The sequence below is a fragment of the Fopius arisanus genome, unplaced genomic scaffold (genome assembly GCF_000806365.1).
Source record: "Fopius arisanus strain USDA-PBARC FA_bdor unplaced genomic scaffold, ASM80636v1 scaffold00111, whole genome shotgun sequence".
Taxonomy (NCBI): Eukaryota; Metazoa; Arthropoda; class Insecta; order Hymenoptera; family Braconidae; genus Fopius; species Fopius arisanus.
In genome coordinates, this window is record NW_011887850.1 from 242,966 (window position 1) to 259,524 (window position 16,559).

At 40.3% G+C, this 16,559-nt stretch overlaps 5 protein-coding genes across 8 annotated transcripts; 3 read left to right on the top strand and 2 right to left on the bottom strand.

The window, feature by feature from the left end:
- Window positions 1–327: 327 nt before the first annotated feature.
- On the top strand, window positions 328–3,033 carry Tango11 (transport and golgi organization 11). 3 transcript variants are annotated; one of them, XM_011313047.1, is made up of 5 exons: window positions 328–432; window positions 929–1,150; window positions 1,212–1,309; window positions 1,476–1,630; window positions 1,695–3,033. In XM_011313047.1, the coding sequence occupies exons 2-5, from the start codon at window positions 934–936 to the stop codon at window positions 1,903–1,905; spliced, it is 681 nt and encodes a 226-aa protein (XP_011311349.1). In that variant the 5' UTR covers window positions 328–432; window positions 929–933; the 3' UTR covers window positions 1,906–3,033. The 3 variants fall into 3 exon arrangements, with proteins under 3 accessions (XP_011311349.1, XP_011311347.1, XP_011311348.1); XM_011313045.1 differs by having other exon boundaries at window positions 399–606; XM_011313046.1 differs by having other exon boundaries at window positions 399–606; window positions 1,212–1,297.
- A 287-nt stretch (window positions 3,034–3,320) lies between these two features.
- DNApol-alpha180 (DNA polymerase alpha catalytic subunit) lies at window positions 3,321–7,985 on the top strand. The gene has a single exon (XM_011313049.1). It carries the CDS (start codon window positions 3,531–3,533, stop codon window positions 7,872–7,874), a length of 4,344 nt encoding a protein of 1,447 aa, XP_011311351.1. The 5' UTR covers window positions 3,321–3,530; the 3' UTR covers window positions 7,875–7,985.
- A 15-nt stretch (window positions 7,986–8,000) lies between these two features.
- Window positions 8,001–10,589, bottom strand: LOC105271475 (zinc finger protein 577). Its single transcript, XM_011313048.1, has 3 exons — window positions 10,514–10,589; window positions 10,310–10,440; window positions 8,001–10,055 (listed from the first exon to the last, which is right to left on the bottom strand). Exons 2-3 carry the CDS (start codon window positions 10,430–10,432, stop codon window positions 8,289–8,291), a joined length of 1,890 nt encoding a protein of 629 aa, XP_011311350.1. The 5' UTR covers window positions 10,433–10,440; window positions 10,514–10,589; the 3' UTR covers window positions 8,001–8,288.
- A 1,563-nt stretch (window positions 10,590–12,152) lies between these two features.
- Window positions 12,153–15,876, top strand: LOC105271478 (uncharacterized). Its single transcript, XM_011313052.1, has 3 exons — window positions 12,153–12,264; window positions 13,323–13,449; window positions 14,879–15,876. Exons 2-3 carry the CDS (start codon window positions 13,338–13,340, stop codon window positions 15,424–15,426), a joined length of 660 nt encoding a protein of 219 aa, XP_011311354.1. The 5' UTR covers window positions 12,153–12,264; window positions 13,323–13,337; the 3' UTR covers window positions 15,427–15,876.
- Window positions 15,810–16,527, bottom strand: LOC105271477 (peptidyl-prolyl cis-trans isomerase NIMA-interacting 4). Of its 2 annotated transcripts, none has more exons than XM_011313051.1 (3): window positions 16,326–16,527; window positions 16,138–16,257; window positions 15,810–16,050 (listed from the first exon to the last, which is right to left on the bottom strand). In XM_011313051.1, exons 1-3 carry the CDS (start codon window positions 16,437–16,439, stop codon window positions 15,892–15,894), a joined length of 393 nt encoding a protein of 130 aa, XP_011311353.1. In that variant the 5' UTR covers window positions 16,440–16,527; the 3' UTR covers window positions 15,810–15,891. The 2 variants fall into 2 exon arrangements, with proteins under 2 accessions (XP_011311353.1, XP_011311352.1); XM_011313050.1 differs by having other exon boundaries at window positions 15,890–16,050; window positions 16,125–16,257.
- Window positions 16,528–16,559: the final 32 nt, after the last annotated feature.

Consider the following 16,559-nt stretch of genomic DNA (forward strand, 5'->3'; position numbering starts at 1 on the left):
AAAACTGAATGACGGCGGGATCGAACCCGGGCCGTCGGCGTGGTAGGCAAGCACGTTACCATTTAGACAACGCGCTCATTTAAAAATAATAATTTCATTAGTGGTATATCTTCAATATATTGAATAATTTTTTCCATTTGGAATTCCAAAAGATGTGGCTTCCCCCTTCCGCTCGTTCTACAGTCGGCTGAATTTCAGTTAAACAAATAAAAAACAAAAAGCATTCATACCCCAGCATTGCGTGTGGCGCCCTCCCTCTCTTGGGGTGCAGTACTACGATGCCGCTGGGGTCAATCAACCCCCAGATCTCTACTTCTACTTTAGTCAATCCTCTTTCATCCACTACGTCTCCCCCAGTGGCGGGTGAATACTCGCCTTAAAATAGCTGTTCTGCTCCGAAAGGATCGCAAAAATGACCTAACAACCGACAGGGTATAAAAAGAATAAAAGTGCAATTACTGAGATTCTAACGAAAAGTGCATTGTTCCGTCATTTCTTACCCATTGTCAATACACATGTCAAATTATCATTAGAGTGTATGATACATTGCTTGGGTACTTGGGGAAAAGGTTAAGGGTACAACGGATATGCCTGACCCAGACAAAGGTTACTTTTAAATCGAATCGATGATTCTCTTTTCATCCCAATTACTCTCCCGACTTAAAATTGTGTAGTAGTGCAACCAGTTTTTTAATCCAGCCTTTTCCTTCAAATCATCCCGCAAATTCAATTCAATGAATATCAATTTCCAGATGCTGCGAATCCATTGGTGTCCATTTCTGTTTCATTATTTCACCTCATTTCTTCGTTGTTACTGTTGATTTGGTGTTGATGTATTTTTAAGCAAAGATCTAAGTGATTTTGTTAACTGATAACGAGTTTAAGGATGCAATATTAATTTTTGAATATCGATTGTTGTTTGGTGCAGTCACAATGTCGAAAACAGCAGTATTCAACGGAGACTCTGATGGTTTTTACGATCCTAACTTCACCATGGATATAAACAGAAGAATGAGAGTACCTAAAAGTATCAGAGTTAGTGGAGATTACTCGGATGATGACGCCAGTACCAATGGCTCTGGCACCTGGAATCCACCGATGCAGAATGACAAATTCGATATGCGCGTTCCTGACAGGATTCTCGTTACTGGTGAATTATTGAAATGCTAATAATCCCAGAACAACTTATCTTTTAATTCCAATCTTCCTAGGTCAAGATCAACATGTAGGCATGAAAGCTCCTCCGATCGAAATGGCCCTGGAGAAATCAGTGACACAACCCATAACTCATGGAATGGTGAGAGTACAGGTCTGTGTGAGTTTGATTACCTAATTAACCTTAATTGTCCTTTTTGTTGTCTGCACTGATATCAGTGGCTAATGTTCAGCATTCGTTTCCTCGTGGTCTTTCCCCCAAGGAAAATTCATCGACTCGATTGGCACGAAATATTTTTTCTATTCTTTCAATTCTGCAGACTCCACCGAGGGTTTTGACTCTGGGGGACCATTTCTTCCCAACTGTTGACGACGGTGACATGGAAAATTTTGAGAATGCCTCAGAACTCAACACAACTTTCTCAAAACCTCCACCTTATGAAAGCGAGACTCAAATTGCAAGACGTGCTGCAAGGTAAATTGATGGAAACGAGTAATTGATACTGTGATGGATTTATTGTCGTGGTTGTGATTTCAAGGGAGCAAACTCCGATATACAGTTCTCTGGACGTCTCTCTTCCTCCGAGCGAAGAGATACAGCATCTGCGTCGTCAAGTCGGCAAGCTCAATCGTCGAGTGATGGCAGTCGAACTGGAGATAGTACATCGCCAGCAGCGAGATAAAATTCTCTATGCCATTACGATCGCATATTTCTTCTTGAAGGCATTCAATTGGATCAGTAGAAATTAAATCCAGACCCAGATTACGTTTCCCATTCCTTTCCCAAACACTTTGGACGATAAGTACTGTTCCCGGGAGGAAAAGGTCAGTTGAAAGTCGTGAAAATAATCTCGGATCAATGGTCAACACGATTTATTTCATTCATCACTCGGACAACCGTGTGAATCCAAATTTAGAAGGTCTGATGATTCACATTAGGATTTAAATATCTTTAACTTCATTTACGATGAGATATTATGAGAGAACGATGTGTCCTCGGAGGAAAGTGTACGTGAAAATTTATCTACATGAAATGAAAAGTTTTTCTCATTTCTTCTGGAGCGGATTCCTTAATACCTGAGAATTTTCTGTGTTCACCTGGAATCTTTGACTGGTTTTTTTAAAATTACGTACTCGTATCCCCCAGGATAAGATCATTCGAGAAATCACCATATTACAAATGTGGAAATACGAACAATATATTTCATTCACTTGTTAGTAAAGTCAATACGGTAGATTTAGTTGAACGATTTTTTGAAAGTGTTGATTAGTGAAATTATAACTGTTCGAACCATGAATACTTTAGTATTCTAAAGTATCTTTGACGTGGCTTGTATTATGTATATAACTTCTGTGACTATTTCCTCCTCTCGCCATTTTTAGTTGAATTAACTATTGTCTGGAGCGTATAAGTTTTATTATATGCTCACACGATCCAAGTTCATTGGTGATTTGAGAAAAAACGTTGCAGTGACGTTTTTATGAATTGAAACGGATCGAAATTGGGTATGTGATCAGACGGCATTTGATTTTTTTTTTCTATTACACAGCTCGAATTACAATTCGTTAAGATTTATTATTTTCAAATCATGTTGATGGTCATGAAAAGTTTTGAAAAAGGAAATGGAGATTCCTATTTCTTTGGTATGAATTAACAAATTTTTTTTATTAATATTTTCACATCACAATCTATTCCGTTTTCTGGTGACATTTTCTTCTCGGTCACAATTAATTTCGATAATACTGAGAATATAATGATGAAATACCTAATGAATTGATGTTTATAAATTTTTTGCAAACGTGATTAGGCGTCTGTAAGTTACTGTATATTTTTATCATATGGTATGCAAGGATTGAATAAACGATTCCCTAAATAAATTCATTTTATTCTCATTCTTCACCTTTAGAAATATAAAAATGTTTTCTCATTCTCTTTAAAGAAATCGAGGAAGTATTCAAAATTAATTCTATAAATGCCTGGTAATGCTACACCCTTACTCTCATTATTTTCCTCGATTTTTCAACATATCAACCTTATCAAATTCGTAAGAAACAAATTGAGTATATTTTCCTCTCAATTTTTCCTTTTCGTGCCTTTATTATCACATGTCGGGTGATTTTCAACAGGTGCCGATGTTCCGACATGTTCCGAAACGTCAGTTTCCCGCCAGAAAATAGCAACACAAAGCGTTCAATCGAAGCGGTGATATCATACATTTTATTTATTACTGACCAACAGTGAAAAAAAAATTGCCATTCGGTGCCTAAATAAGTAAAACTGATCGAAAGATCGCAAAGAGAAATAATTCAACGATTGCTCACTCAAAATCTTCGGTAATATTAATCAAGATTGAGGTTATAGAAAAGAAAGAGAAATGGAAAACGAGGGTCCCTCGTCATCCTCTCGTGCGAGACGAGAAAAAAAAGACAAATTCGGTCGCTTCGCTGCCCTCCAGAAGTTGAAGAATCTCAAAGGCTCGAAGCACAAATACGAAATAGAAGAGATCGATAACGTCTACGACGTAGTGGATGACAAGGACTTTGCGAAAACGGTCGTAGAGCGTCAACAAGACGACTGGATCGTCGATGACGGTGATGGTGGATACGTCGAGGACGGCAGAGAGATATTCGACGATGACTTGGACGACGAGAGTATTCAGAAGGCCTCGCGGGCCTCCCTCTCAGGACCTAAGAAACGAAAGCACAAAGAGTCCAAGAGTAAGGGGAATATCCTCAACATGCTCCAGAGCATGCCCTCCAAAAAAACAGAGGCCAAGGCCGTCGAGGATGACGACATCCTCGGCTCTATGCTTAAAGAATTGGAAAATAGCAAACCTTCAACTCCAAAATCCTCTACCAACAGATTTGCAACCCCGAAGACTGCTCCAAAACCGGTGATTCGAGCGAACAAGACGCTCGAAGAAGAGGAAGAAGCGATTTTCGATTTTCCTAAGGCAAGGGCAAGTGAAAAAATTCCTGAAGACACAATACCAAAAAATACCTCGACTGCGCCACAAAATGGGAGTAAAAAAGAAGATCCTTCAGGTCCAGATCCTAAGAAAACAAAATTGGTGGAACCAGAAATAGAACCAGAAATCACGAACAAGTCCCAAGGAACTGACGAAATGTATTCCCAATACACTGCGGAATTCCCAGACGACGATTTCGAGTGTCCAGACGTATCCTCGATGCCTTCAGCCACAACGCAGTCCTCTCAACTCACTCAATCCACCCAAATCCCTCGGAAAGCGAAAATTGACATACCAGGTGACGAGGATATCGAAAATCTTCTCAGCAACGTGGAAATGTTCGATCACTGGAATTTCGAGGCAGACAATAGCGAGGACACGACTCTCCAGGACCCATCAGGAAAAATTTCTGAAGATCTGTCCACAGTGGTGACAACAAATGCCTCAGGAGATTCAATCCTGAGATTCTTCTGGTTGGACGCCTCCGAGGATCCTTATCGTCAACCAGGCGTGGTGAATCTCTTCGGGAAAGTCCACCTGGAGGCCTCCAACACGTACGTCCCCTGCTGTTTGACTGTGAAAAATATCCCCAGGAGGATTTACGTGCTACCCAGGGAGACCCTCAGCACCGGAGAAGCCAACACCATGATGAATGTCTATGGTGAGTTCAACGAATACGCGAGTCGCCAGAAAATAACAGAATTTCGTTCTCAAACTGTAAAAAAGAATTACGCATTCGAGATCGAAGGAATCCCAGTGGAGTCTGAGTACTTGGAGGTGCGTTACTCGGCATCGTTTCCTGCAATTCCCTCAGACTACTCTGGAAAAACAATTGAACATATTTTTGGAACGTCTGTGAATGCCCTGGAGCTGTTACTGATCGAGAGGAACCTCAAGGGGCCCTGCTGGCTCGAGATAAAAAATCCCATTATCGTCGAGAGTCTTGCCACCTGGTGCAAGCTCCAGGTGAATTGCCTGAAGATGGAGAACCTCTCGGTACTCAAATTCGATGATGGGAGGAAGCTCTCCATTCCCCCAACGACAGTCACCACCCTGAACATCCGGATTTCCTTGAATTCAAAAGAACAGCAAAACGAAGTCAACATGATTTCAGTTTTAACTCACAATAATTTCCAAATCGACAAAGCAGCCCCCAAGCCCCCCTTCAACCAGCACTGTGTCTTCGTCACTCACCCCAGGAACATCCCTTGGCCTCTCTACGCTGTTGATAAACTCAGAAAATTCCAGAGTACAAATGTCATCGTGTGCGATAGCGAGTCTGAACTCCTGGAGAAGTTCCTCGATAAAATCCAGATTATCGATCCAGATATTCTAGTGGGGCACGACTGTGGCTTTCAATTCGACGTCCTGACGAGAAGACTTGTGGCCCTGAAGGTGAAAAATCCCAGCAGAACTGGCAAACTCAAGAGGAGTCTTCTGCCATTCATCAAAGGAAAGATAATGCTCCAGCAGATATTTTGCGGTCGTCCCATTTGCGATCTCCAGATATGCGCTAAGGAGGTCAACCTCAAGGTCCGTAACTATGACCTCGACACTCTCTGCTCAGCAGTATTGAACACCAAAGAGAATCATATAAAGGAAATCAAGCCAGCGAATTGTTCCCAATTTTATTCGTCCCACGAGAAGGTCCTCGGATTGGTGAAGATTGTGATGACAGAGGCATCGTACATTCTCAGTCTCATCTGCGAGATGAACATAATACCACTGGCACTGCAAATCACTTCAATCGCTGGGAATGTGCTCTCGAGGACGCTATCAGCTGGAAGAGCTGAGAGGAACGAGTTCCTGCTGCTCCACGCCTTCTTCAAGAAGGGATACATAACTCCGGATAAGAAGATTTCCAACAAGAAGACCGAGGAGAGCACCAAGAAAAAAGCAGCCTATGCTGGTGGTCTAGTTCTCGAGCCGAAGAAGGGATTTTATGATAATTTGATTTTACTCATGGATTTTAATTCGTTGTACCCCAGCATTATTCAGGAGTACAATCTCTGCTTCACGACTATTCCAGGAGTCTGCTACACAGAGCTCACGAATGCTCATATTCCTGGGGGAGATGTTCAGACTGGTGTCATTCCCACAGAAATCAGAAAACTCGTGGAGAGTCGGAGTGAAGTGAAGAAACTCATCAAAACACCAAATCTCTCCCCTGAGCTGAAGCTTCAGTATAATATCCGGCAGCTTGCCTTGAAACTGACAGCGAATTCGATGTATGGATGTCTTGGAGCTGCCCATTGTCGATTTTACGCTAAAAATCTGGCTGCCCTGGTGACAGCCAAAGGACGAGAGATCCTCCAGAATACGAAGATCCTCGTGGAGAAACTGAATTATGATGTTGTGTATGGGGACACAGACTCCATCATGATTTATATTAACATTTCGAATTATGATGAGGCCTTTGGGGTGGCTAAGAAGATCAAGCAGGAGGTCAACAAAACATATAAGAAGATTGAACTGGATATTGATGGGGTCTTCAGGTACATGTTGTTATTGAACAAGAAGAAATATGCTGCTATGTTGATGAGCAAGTCACCCAGTGGGAAACTGGAGTATCAGACTGAGTGGAAGGGATTGGATATTGTGAGGAGGGACTGGTGTCAGCTGGCCTGCGATGTCGGGAAACATGTGATTGATCAGATATTCACGGAGTTGCCTATTGAGGAGAAAACAGCGAAAATTCGAGAGTACCTCGAGAAGATCGCGACAAACCTGAGGAGTCAGAGCATTCCCCTGTCATCTCTAGTAATTACCAAGCAACTGTCAAAGGATCCGAAGGACTACCCCCAGAAAAATCAGCCCCACGTGGCAGTTGCCCTGAGGTTGAATAAATTGGGTGGGAGGATGTGGAAGGCAGGGGATACCGTTCCCTACATCATCTGCCTGGACGGCACCTCCCACTCGCCCGTCGAAAGGGCTTACCACATTGACGAATACAAGAAGAGTGAAGACCTCACTCTGGACATCGATTACTACCTCATCAATCAGGTAATTGCAGTTCTCCAACGAATCTGCGCACCAATTACGGAGTTGGATGGTGGATTCCTGGCAGAGTGCCTTGGAGTCGCTGACAAATACAAACCAGCGGTGATTCCTTCCTCCAATGGAGCAGAGAACTCCAATTACTCGAGCACTTACACCCCTAAGGCCTGGAGATTTGAGAATTGCACGGCTTTTGTGTTCAAATGTAAAGAGTGTGGAGCAGAAAACAAAGTGAAAAAATTTTTGAAAGCAGTGGGGAAGAAGCAACTGCCAGCCCTTGAAGCTTGCTCCATGGAGACTTGCAAGTCAGCACCCTGGAGACACGTGAAAGCTGTACAAAATCATCTCCAGATGGAAATGAGGAAATTTGTGGATAAGTATTATCAGCAGGATCTGCAGTGCGATAATTCAGAGTGCAGTTACAGTACGGATTCTCTGCAGCTCGGGTGTTCGGACAAGGTGACCAACAGACCTGTTTGCCCGATGTGCTCTGAGGGAGAGCTCGTCAGGGAATTCACTGAGACCATGTTGTACGATCAATTCAGCTTCTACCTAGATTGTTTCGATGTTGGAAGGCATGGGAAGGAATTGGAAACACCTCTAACACCTGAAGTTATTGCTGCGTATGACAGACTGAAGCAGTTTGTGGAGAGGTACCTCAGAAAAAATGCCTATTCCATCGTGGACCTCAGTAAAGTATTTCTGTGTATCAGGCAGGGCAACCAAGAAAAAACTGCGAAGAACAAAAGTTAAATATTGTAGATGGGGACGTGATAAATATTTTGTAATTAGATATAAATCCTGCAGAATGTTTTTCCATTATTTTCGTATAATCTGTAATAAAATTAATTTTTTTAATCCAAAGCAATTGTTAATTTATCACTCTTCAAAGTCGTTTTATTGTAAAACACAGAAATTCATCACCAGCTGTCTAGAACATTTTGACATGACCAAACGATAACAATGTTTTGATAATGATCTTATCAAATTCTTTCTTAAAAAAAAAACAATTCAGAAATTACATTCCTCATGATAGTTGCAATTATCGTTATCATTGCTGAATTATTCTAATTATTGCTTATATTAGTACTGATTGTTCTGTTGAAATTCAAGAGCTGAATTTTGGAATCGATGAAAATGTCAAATTTTCATGAACTATTGAATTTCCTATTTTGGTAGAATCGATTCATTCTCGTTGACACTGGGAACAGTGTAAAAATTATAAGGTACATTCGGCGTTAGAAAATTCTGTATCGTCACTGGTACTGCATTGAAGTAGGTGGTGGTGGTATTTTTATCACGAAACAATGGAGCAGTCTGGATATTAGCAGGAGATTCAGTCTGGAAAGTTTCGACAGCTGGGGTGGGAACAGTTTCAAGAATAATTGACTGTGTGGAGGTCTCAGCAATTATGTGCGTCACCTCAACATTGCCTGCCGATTCAGTGCTCTGGCCTCCAGCCTCTTCCTCCTGCACATGCAGCTGAAGAGGATTCTGTGGCAAATGTTTGGTATGCGATGTATTGATTCCATGTCTTCTCTTCATGTGTTTATTATAATTAGGCCAATTAGTGAAATGATGCTGGCACTCGAGACAACTGTACGGTCTCTCTCCAGTGTGCTGTCTCCTATGAGTCGTAAGAATGCCCTTGAACCTGAAGCATTTTCCACAGAATTCACAGGTGAATGGCATGGCTCCAGTGTGGATCCGGTGGTGTTCCCTCAGAGTTCCCTTTTCTCTGAAAGTCCTACCACAGACTGCGCACTGATGGGGTTTGTCACCAGTGTGAACGGTCTCATGTTTCTTCAGCTGAAGAGGGGTCTTGAAGGCCTTAGTGCACAGGGAACAGTTGTAGGGCTTGTCAGCAGAGTGAGTGAGGAAATGTGCCTCGAGGTTTCCCTTCTGGATGAAGCTCTTACCACACTGGTCACAAGTAAAATTCCTTACACCTGAGTGAATCCTCTTGTGAGTGACGAGATTTGGCTTCGTGGAGAATCTCTTACCACACTGATCACAGGGATATCGATTCTTCATGGTATCTGGGAGGTGACACCTCCCATGGATGTAGAGTGCACTCTGCTGACGAAAACTCTTGCCACACGTCTGGCAAACGTGTGGCCTCTCCTCGCTGTGAATTGCCCGGTGGGACTCCAGGACTTTCTTGTGGACGAAGGATTTTCCACATTCCTCGCAGGTGAATTTTGATTTGTTCTTGTGTCTCCTCACGTGACTTAGGAACGCCTGATACTTATCGAAGATTTTGCAGCATTGGACGCACATGTATTTCGCCTGTTGATTGTGGGTAATCTTGTGGTGTTGCTCCAGTGAGTCCAACGATGGAAGTTTGTCGTTGCAGTCTGTGCACAGCCAGGGGTATCTGTCCAGTGTTCTTCCACGAGTCTTTGATTTTGGATAATCGACTATCCTGGACTCTATCATTTCTTTGTCTGATTCTGTTCCAGTCATGTAGTTCTCGGGGATCTTTACGTCCTCGGTGTCAGACCCCGAGGCAATTGGACTTAGCTTTCTCGTTCGTCTTCTCACCTGCTTCATGCTCTGCTTCGGGGTTTTCTTGGTTCTCAGGATTTTTTCTTTCTCTGGGGGAACCTCTGCTGGCGCGTATTTGTGGTCAACCTCCGGGATCTCCCTCTGCTCCACATCGTCAGTGAGGTAGTCTGGGTCCAGCTCATCTCCTGGGATGTAGTCGTCACCGAATTCCGCCGTTTCTTCCTCGGTTTTATTTGAACCCCCAATTATCTTCTCCACAGAGTCGACGGTGGAATCAGAAGAATCTCGCAAGGGCTTGATATCGATTAAGAGGTGGCGGAGAGAAATCTGGGCCTGATGACTTCTCTCGTAGAAGAGGCTGCATTGGTCTAGGAGATCGTAGCAATCGGTGCAGATTGAAAGAGGAAGATTATCTGATGTAACAACCTGAAAAAAGTTTTAACCATTTTCTGAATTCAATAAAAATTCTCAAATTACATCAGTTAATAAAAAAAACACTAAATTAAATTAATGTATTTAATTGTAAAGAAAAATTAATTCCAATTATCCTTCTTGCATAAATTAATATCCAATAAATAATTTTGACAATAAGAAAGTTTAGGTTTGTGTTATTTTTTGGGCTTGAGTCGTTTTTTGGTGAGTGGCAATTGTTTAAATGATGGAAAATGGTGGTGACTCACCTGTAAATCAAGAAACTTGGCAATTTTCTCTTCAATTGCTAATTTGAGCCCCTCGGGATCATAAATACCAATGACTTTGATCTTGGATTCTGCACACAGCCGGCATAACTCAGTGTCCGACATAGCTACACCTTGATCAGACACAACGAATGTTGATTCAATCAGTCATTAGAGCTAATTGGAGCTTAACTACTTGATGAACACCTTTGGAGTGATGAACCTTGGCTTTTAATTTATAAACAATGAGATGAGAGACACGAGGGACGCCTAAATCTGAACCGACATGTTTCTATCCTCGGGTTTTTAAGTTTTTTGTGTTTTCACAGGGTGGCGGGCGTGTTCATATTTGATTTTAGTCAGGTTGGCGAAACTTCAGTTGATCCACCAATTGGATGTTTCTTTTTTACGAATTGAAATAACAATGAAAAATGTCATGCGAGTTGCAATGGCTGTTGGAAATTCGATTAATTAGTGAATATTATTTCAACAAATGTAGATTTCAATTCTACTATTTTTAATTGGGGCAATTGTCCTCCCAGATATATTTGAAATAATCAAAATTGTCAATTGAAAATCAATCAGATTTCCTCGGAGTTTATAAAATTTTCAGGCATAAATATTTTTTGTGAGATCCGATTTATAGATTTATTATCTCATAAATATTCAGTGTTTAGATATTCATTTCACAGGTGATATTTTTCTCCATTTTTTCATTGAGTGAAATCTCGTGGAGAATTTTGGAATAGAAATCGGATGGAAACTATTATCGACCATTAAGGTTGTATTTTTTTCTTCGATATTGAAGACGTGATTAATATAATCTCGAGGCCTAACAAAATTTATTTGAAAACCTGTTCGTTTTATTTTAGGAGTAGGAGCCAAGCTGAAGCATTCCTCTTCATTTATTGCTGTCAAAAAATTCTTCCTATCGCATTTCTGGAGGGATTATCGCTGTTTTGTCATGAGGTACATTTCTGGGTGACCCACATGTCCCCACAAATATGATACACGACACCTAGGCATTTCTAACGGGACTGAATAATTATTCAGTTTGTGAACTTAACAATGGACATTGTTCAAATCCAGCAAGTATTTTTTCTCCAATAATTATCCACCTCATTCTAGCTGACAATCTGCGTCAATTACTTGCAATATTAAAATCTGTAATTTGAAATTTATTTCAATGGATTGGGAAATTTTCAGGAGAGATTGTGTGGCGTACGTGATTGCTCCGAGATATTTGTTATTTCTTCAAATTTGAACAGAACTCATTTTAAATTCAGTCTACACTCCGGCGAAAGTCCTCCTGTTTTCTTACGTCCACGTGCTCCTCAAGCAGAAACAGCCTGGGGTACGTTAAACAAATAAAGCAATACTGGAATTCTTGTCTTCATGTTTCAGCCACAATTGATCGTTAAGTGATGCCGAAATATCGGAGATAAATCCAATGACTTTCCTTATCCCTTTCCTTTGCTCTCGTGTTTATTCTTTCACTGTTTTTATATCCGTCAGAATCATTACGGACCGATAGTCAATGAACTCTTGTTATTCAAAATTCTGTATCTTTACGTGTTGACTTTTCTATTCCCATTTTCATTTTCTCCTCGAGTGAAATCGAAATTCCATTTTCTTTATCATTTTTTTAAATCTAATGGTTTATTTTATTGAACAGGATTGCATATTATTATTATTAATATTACAGTATAATCTTATCACATGTTGACATGAACTTAAAAAAAATTGATTTGATATTGAGACGTCTGTGCGGTTTGAGAGAAAAATTTCTGGGGAAAAAATAAATGTTAAATTTCGATAGCAAGTGGCTTTGGAGGATGGAAGTGTCGAAGGTTCAGGTCTCAACATCCTGCTGGGAAATGGGGATCTTTGCTGAACATTGTGTATATATAGGGGTGTCCCAGCACCATGAGTCGCAGTTCAACCGTGAACGTTCTTAGGTGAGTATCTCAGAACTTTTTCTGTCAACTCATCGATTTTTACTTCAATTATCATTGAAATTCTGGAATTTGGAATAGGCCAAATGGTTTTTACTAGTTTAGAATTTATTTATTGACATTTGAATGCAGATTCCAGCGTAGTGATTCATTTTTTAATTTAATTATGTGAATGATAAAATTTGAAAACAATTATTAATAATAAAAATGAAAATAAAAATTTCGAGAAACTTTGTAGATTATGAAATTCTAAATTTTTCGTTTCTTTATTATGCGAACTGCGAATGATTTTTTGCAATTAATTCGAGTTAATGTTAATAAAATGGCGATTGAAAAATTAAGATTTTCTTCTGTTTCCCCTTTATATTACGAGCTTTAATATCAAATAATCTATCGTTTGAATTTATTCCTGAGCTCTCATTATCGGTTAAATAATCATTAACGCTGATTGAATTATTTGTTCCTGTCATTTATTTTGAAGATATTAACAAAAGAGAAAAATTTCCCACGGAATTTTGAAGTTTTCAACCCCGATTGGGAAGTAAGCCATTAATAAACCGGTTCTGAAGAAAGTCGTTCAGAGGCATCGGCCGAGAAATTTTTTCGGTATAGGGGCCCTACCAATATTGCTTATCACATCAGCCGATCAGAATATTCCTAAGAGCTCAGAGCGGGTACCGTTCGTTAGATCATCATAAGTCACCGCATACTTTCTTCAACCTGTAAAAGATAATTCGCTAACAATCAATTAGCGTTCCCTCAGAATTTCCTCACACATCACAATTTGAAAATATAAATAAACCGTCTGCAATATAGAAATTCTCTCATATATTTTTCCACTATCAAAAAATACGACTTTATTAAATCACGGAGAACTAAACGATGTCACGAAGTCGTGAAGAAATTCTGAATTAACAAACGTATCATTTCGTGTAGAAAGGTGGAAATGAGGGATTTTCAGTTATTCTTTCTTTTCAGTTAGACTTTCTTTTTTCAGATTATTTTAGTAAAAGTTATTTTCGCTATATTTGTCAAAATAATTTTATGTTGATAAATTTCAGGTGAAATATCCAGAAATGTTGCGATTTATCATCCTCGGGGCACTGGCGACCCTCGCCGCAGCCCAATTCCAGCCCCAATCTCCAGGAAGAATTTTGGAGCCACCAATTCCACAGCTGTGCGCTCAAAGTAAGTTTTCATCAATTCTCCACAAAAAAAAATCCATCATCTCCGTGATTTGGTACCTATAATAAACAAATCTTCAATTTACCAAAGGTACCAAATCATGGAGATGGTATACATGTAATAAACAAATTGAAGATTTGTTTATTATAGACCCCAGAGTCACGAGAGGCCGGAAAACCGCTTGTCTAGAAAGTTGGCAAACTCTTCCCCATCGATCCCAGTGGTTTCTTCCGCTGACAAATATTCATCTATTGAATTAACTGGTCACGAATAATGACATTGACACTTTCACATTACCACTAAATAAAATTCAACCTCCAGTTTAACGAACTCCGTGTCTAGAATTTCAATTCACCTGAGGATCAAATATTGGGGAGCAATTCTCATTCCGAGATAGTTTGTCACCCACAATAATTCAGCCTTGCCCCACAATTCATTTCAATTTCGTTGAAATTTCCTTAGAATTTTGAAAGTTAAACTGGAATCATTGATAATACATCGAATGATCAGAAATTTAAAAATCAGAAATTGTGATAATCACTGGAAGACAATCTATAAATAAAATTTCCATAATCATTAGAAATTCTAACGGGCCGAAATTCGGGCATTAGCATGGAAAGTACCGGCTAATACCAAAATCGTTTTGAAAATAAAAAAAAAGCCTCGCGGATGTGGGAAAGTCATCATTAGCATTTAAACGGGTGGGTCGTGAATTTCATTGGATACCGTGCCAATGTCTAGGTCGTCCCCAGCCCACGAGTGTGTGGGTCACGAGCCAACATGACGAATAAATGCCCCATCCCCCCCTCACCCCCCACCTTTATGGAATTTCACAGGGTAATGGTTCACCATTACATGAGTTTCACCTTGTGGCATCTTTCATATTGGTGTCAATCCGTTTCGGCAGAGCCAACCGGAACCGTTTGACTCGACTTCCGTTCGAAAATCATGTCGACAATGTCTTTACGATTATTTTACCATTTTCTCCATGAACAGGCAGAACAATCGGGGAAATAATCTGCGGTATCAATAGAGGTTGAGGGACAGAGGGTTCACCTGCAGAGAAAGTCCTTGACTGAAGTTTTTCCCTCCCGTCGTAAATCTTTATTCTTAAGCAATAAATTTTAACTAATAGAGGATGTTCGAGCAATTAATGGTGATGGAAAGAAAGAACGGAAATTGATTTGCTGATATATCGTGTGAAAACTTTTAACTGATTTTATGCTGTTGCTAATATGACTGAGTGCCATAGTAATAGAAATTTTTTAAGGAAAATTATTCGATTCGAATATCTCGAAAATTTGACGAATAATTGAAATTTTAGTAGCGATCGTTCTCGTGTCTTGACAAGAAATTAATTGAAACGATTCTCAACTCGTTTCGAAGATAGGTTCCTGAATTTACAAATGGAACTCAATAAATCTATTTTCAGGAACGATTCACGAGCGTTTTAATGGAAAAGGCTATTACTATTCCTGGGCGGATCCGAGGACTGCAGGTCAGGAAATAGATTGGCTTTCAGGGAGAAATTTCTGCAGGCAACGTTGTATGGATCTCGTCTCCCTGGAGACATCCGCCGAGAATGAATTTATCAAGAGTCGTCTGGTACAGAACAAAGTCAAGTACATCTGGACGTCGGGACGTCTCTGTGACTTCAAGGGATGTGACAGAGCAGATTTACAACCCCTGAACATCAATGGATGGTTTTGGACAGCTGAACTCCAGAAACTCGCACCCACAAGTGATCGCAATCAGAATGACTGGTCAGAGAGTGGAGGCATCGGCAAATCACAGCCTGACAACCGCGAGGCCATTCAGGGTGGAGCACCTGAGAATTGTCTAGCTGTTCTCAACCAGTTCTACAATGATGGCGTTAACTGGCACGATGTCGCTTGCCACCACAAGAAACCCTGGGTCTGCGAGGAAAATGACTCTCTACTCAAATACGTTCGCTTCACAAATCCAAATATTCGTGTTTAATTCATTAAATTAGCAGCTAAAGGGAAAAACAACAATGAATTATTCTCTCCGTATTTACGAAAAATACTCACCGCAAAATTTATATATATTCTTTTATTTTTCCGAATCTTTGAATTCTTGCACAGGAAAATTTTCTGGCTGAAGCCAGTCCTAAAAATTGAATTGACACTGCGTTTTATCCCTTGGCTGTTGAACTCATCTTTACATTTAAGAGCGAATAATTACAAATGGCAGCTATTCATGAGCGACTGAGTAACTTGTATAGACAGTATATTTATTGCGATCATTCAAAGCTTCTTTCACTGTCAATGAATTTCGAGAGAAATTCAAAAAACATCAGTTAACACATCATTGTTCCTTTAGTTTAAGAATCGAAAGACAAGTTGTTTCGCCAATTATTTGATAAATTTTATTTGTGTATGACGATAATAAAAAAGTATTTACAAAATATTGTACCTATAGCGATTACTTTTTACCTTCTACCATAATAATGTGATATCCAAATTTCGTTTTTACCGGAGGATCGGTGTAGATTGGATTCCCCAGGTTGGAGATGGGTAGAGCAAACGCAGCATCCTGGAAAGGTCCCACCATAGCTCCGCGGGTCTGCCACCCTAGATCTCCCTGGAAATGGTAAATAAATAATAAAATAAAACAAACCAAACTCCTCCTGTCACCACCAAAGGAGCAAAACAAACCAACAATACGCACTCCAGAACGTGCCTTGTCTTCACTATAACTAGCTGCAACTTCATTGAACTTCTGTCCAGCCTTGAGCTTCTCCATGGCCTCCAGAATCTTGGACTGCTTTTCACAAAGGATATGCCTCACCTGAATCACGAAAAATCCCCAATAAGCCAACAATCACCATAATCCCAAATGAAGACTCCAAAGCTCACCTTGACAGCTGTTCCTCCCTTTTTCTCAGCTTTTCCCTCACCCTTTCCCTCAGCCTGATCTCCGCCCTTGGATTTTCCACCTTTTGCACCTCCAGCATTCTTCTTAGGCGGCATAATTACCTCAAAATAAACAAATTCCTGTAGCCGGTCTCGAAAAAAAACGCGACTTCCTCAGCAGAAATTTTTCAACCGCGTTATTCCACATGAGAACGAAGACTAAAGGTTACAAACATG

What these genes read in the sequence shown, in the direction of transcription:
- Tango11 (XM_011313045.1), top strand. An exon ending in ATGGAATGGTGAGAGTACAG is followed by an intron (nt 1,310 to 1,475) that starts GTCTGTGTGAGT and finishes TCAATTCTGCAG; the next exon opens with ACTCCACCGAGGGTTTTGAC. An exon ending in ATTGCAAGACGTGCTGCAAG is followed by an intron (nt 1,631 to 1,694) that starts GTAAATTGATGG and finishes TGTGATTTCAAG; the next exon opens with GGAGCAAACTCCGATATACA.
- DNApol-alpha180 (XM_011313049.1), top strand. Translation starts at nt 3,531, where the DNA reads ATGGAAAACGAGGGTCCCTCGTCATCCTCTCGTGCGAGACGAGAAAAA.
- LOC105271475 (XM_011313048.1), bottom strand. Translation starts at nt 10,432, where the DNA reads ATGTCGGACACTGAGTTATGCCGGCTGTGTGCAGAATCCAAGATCAAA. An exon ending in CCAAGTTTCTTGATTTACAG is followed by an intron (nt 10,056 to 10,309) that starts GTGAGTCACCAC and finishes AACTTTTTTCAG; the next exon opens with GTTGTTACATCAGATAATCT.
- LOC105271478 (XM_011313052.1), top strand. Translation starts at nt 13,338, where the DNA reads ATGTTGCGATTTATCATCCTCGGGGCACTGGCGACCCTCGCCGCAGCC. An exon ending in TCCACAGCTGTGCGCTCAAA is followed by an intron (nt 13,450 to 14,878) that starts GTAAGTTTTCAT and finishes ATCTATTTTCAG; the next exon opens with GAACGATTCACGAGCGTTTT.
- LOC105271477 (XM_011313050.1), bottom strand. Translation starts at nt 16,439, where the DNA reads ATGCCGCCTAAGAAGAATGCTGGAGGTGCAAAAGGTGGAAAATCCAAG. An exon ending in AGGGAGGAACAGCTGTCAAG is followed by an intron (nt 16,258 to 16,325) that starts GTGAGCTTTGGA and finishes TTCGTGATTCAG; the next exon opens with GTGAGGCATATCCTTTGTGA. An exon ending in TTCTGGAGTGCGTATTGTTG is followed by an intron (nt 16,051 to 16,124) that starts GTTTGTTTTGCT and finishes TACCATTTCCAG; the next exon opens with GGAGATCTAGGGTGGCAGAC.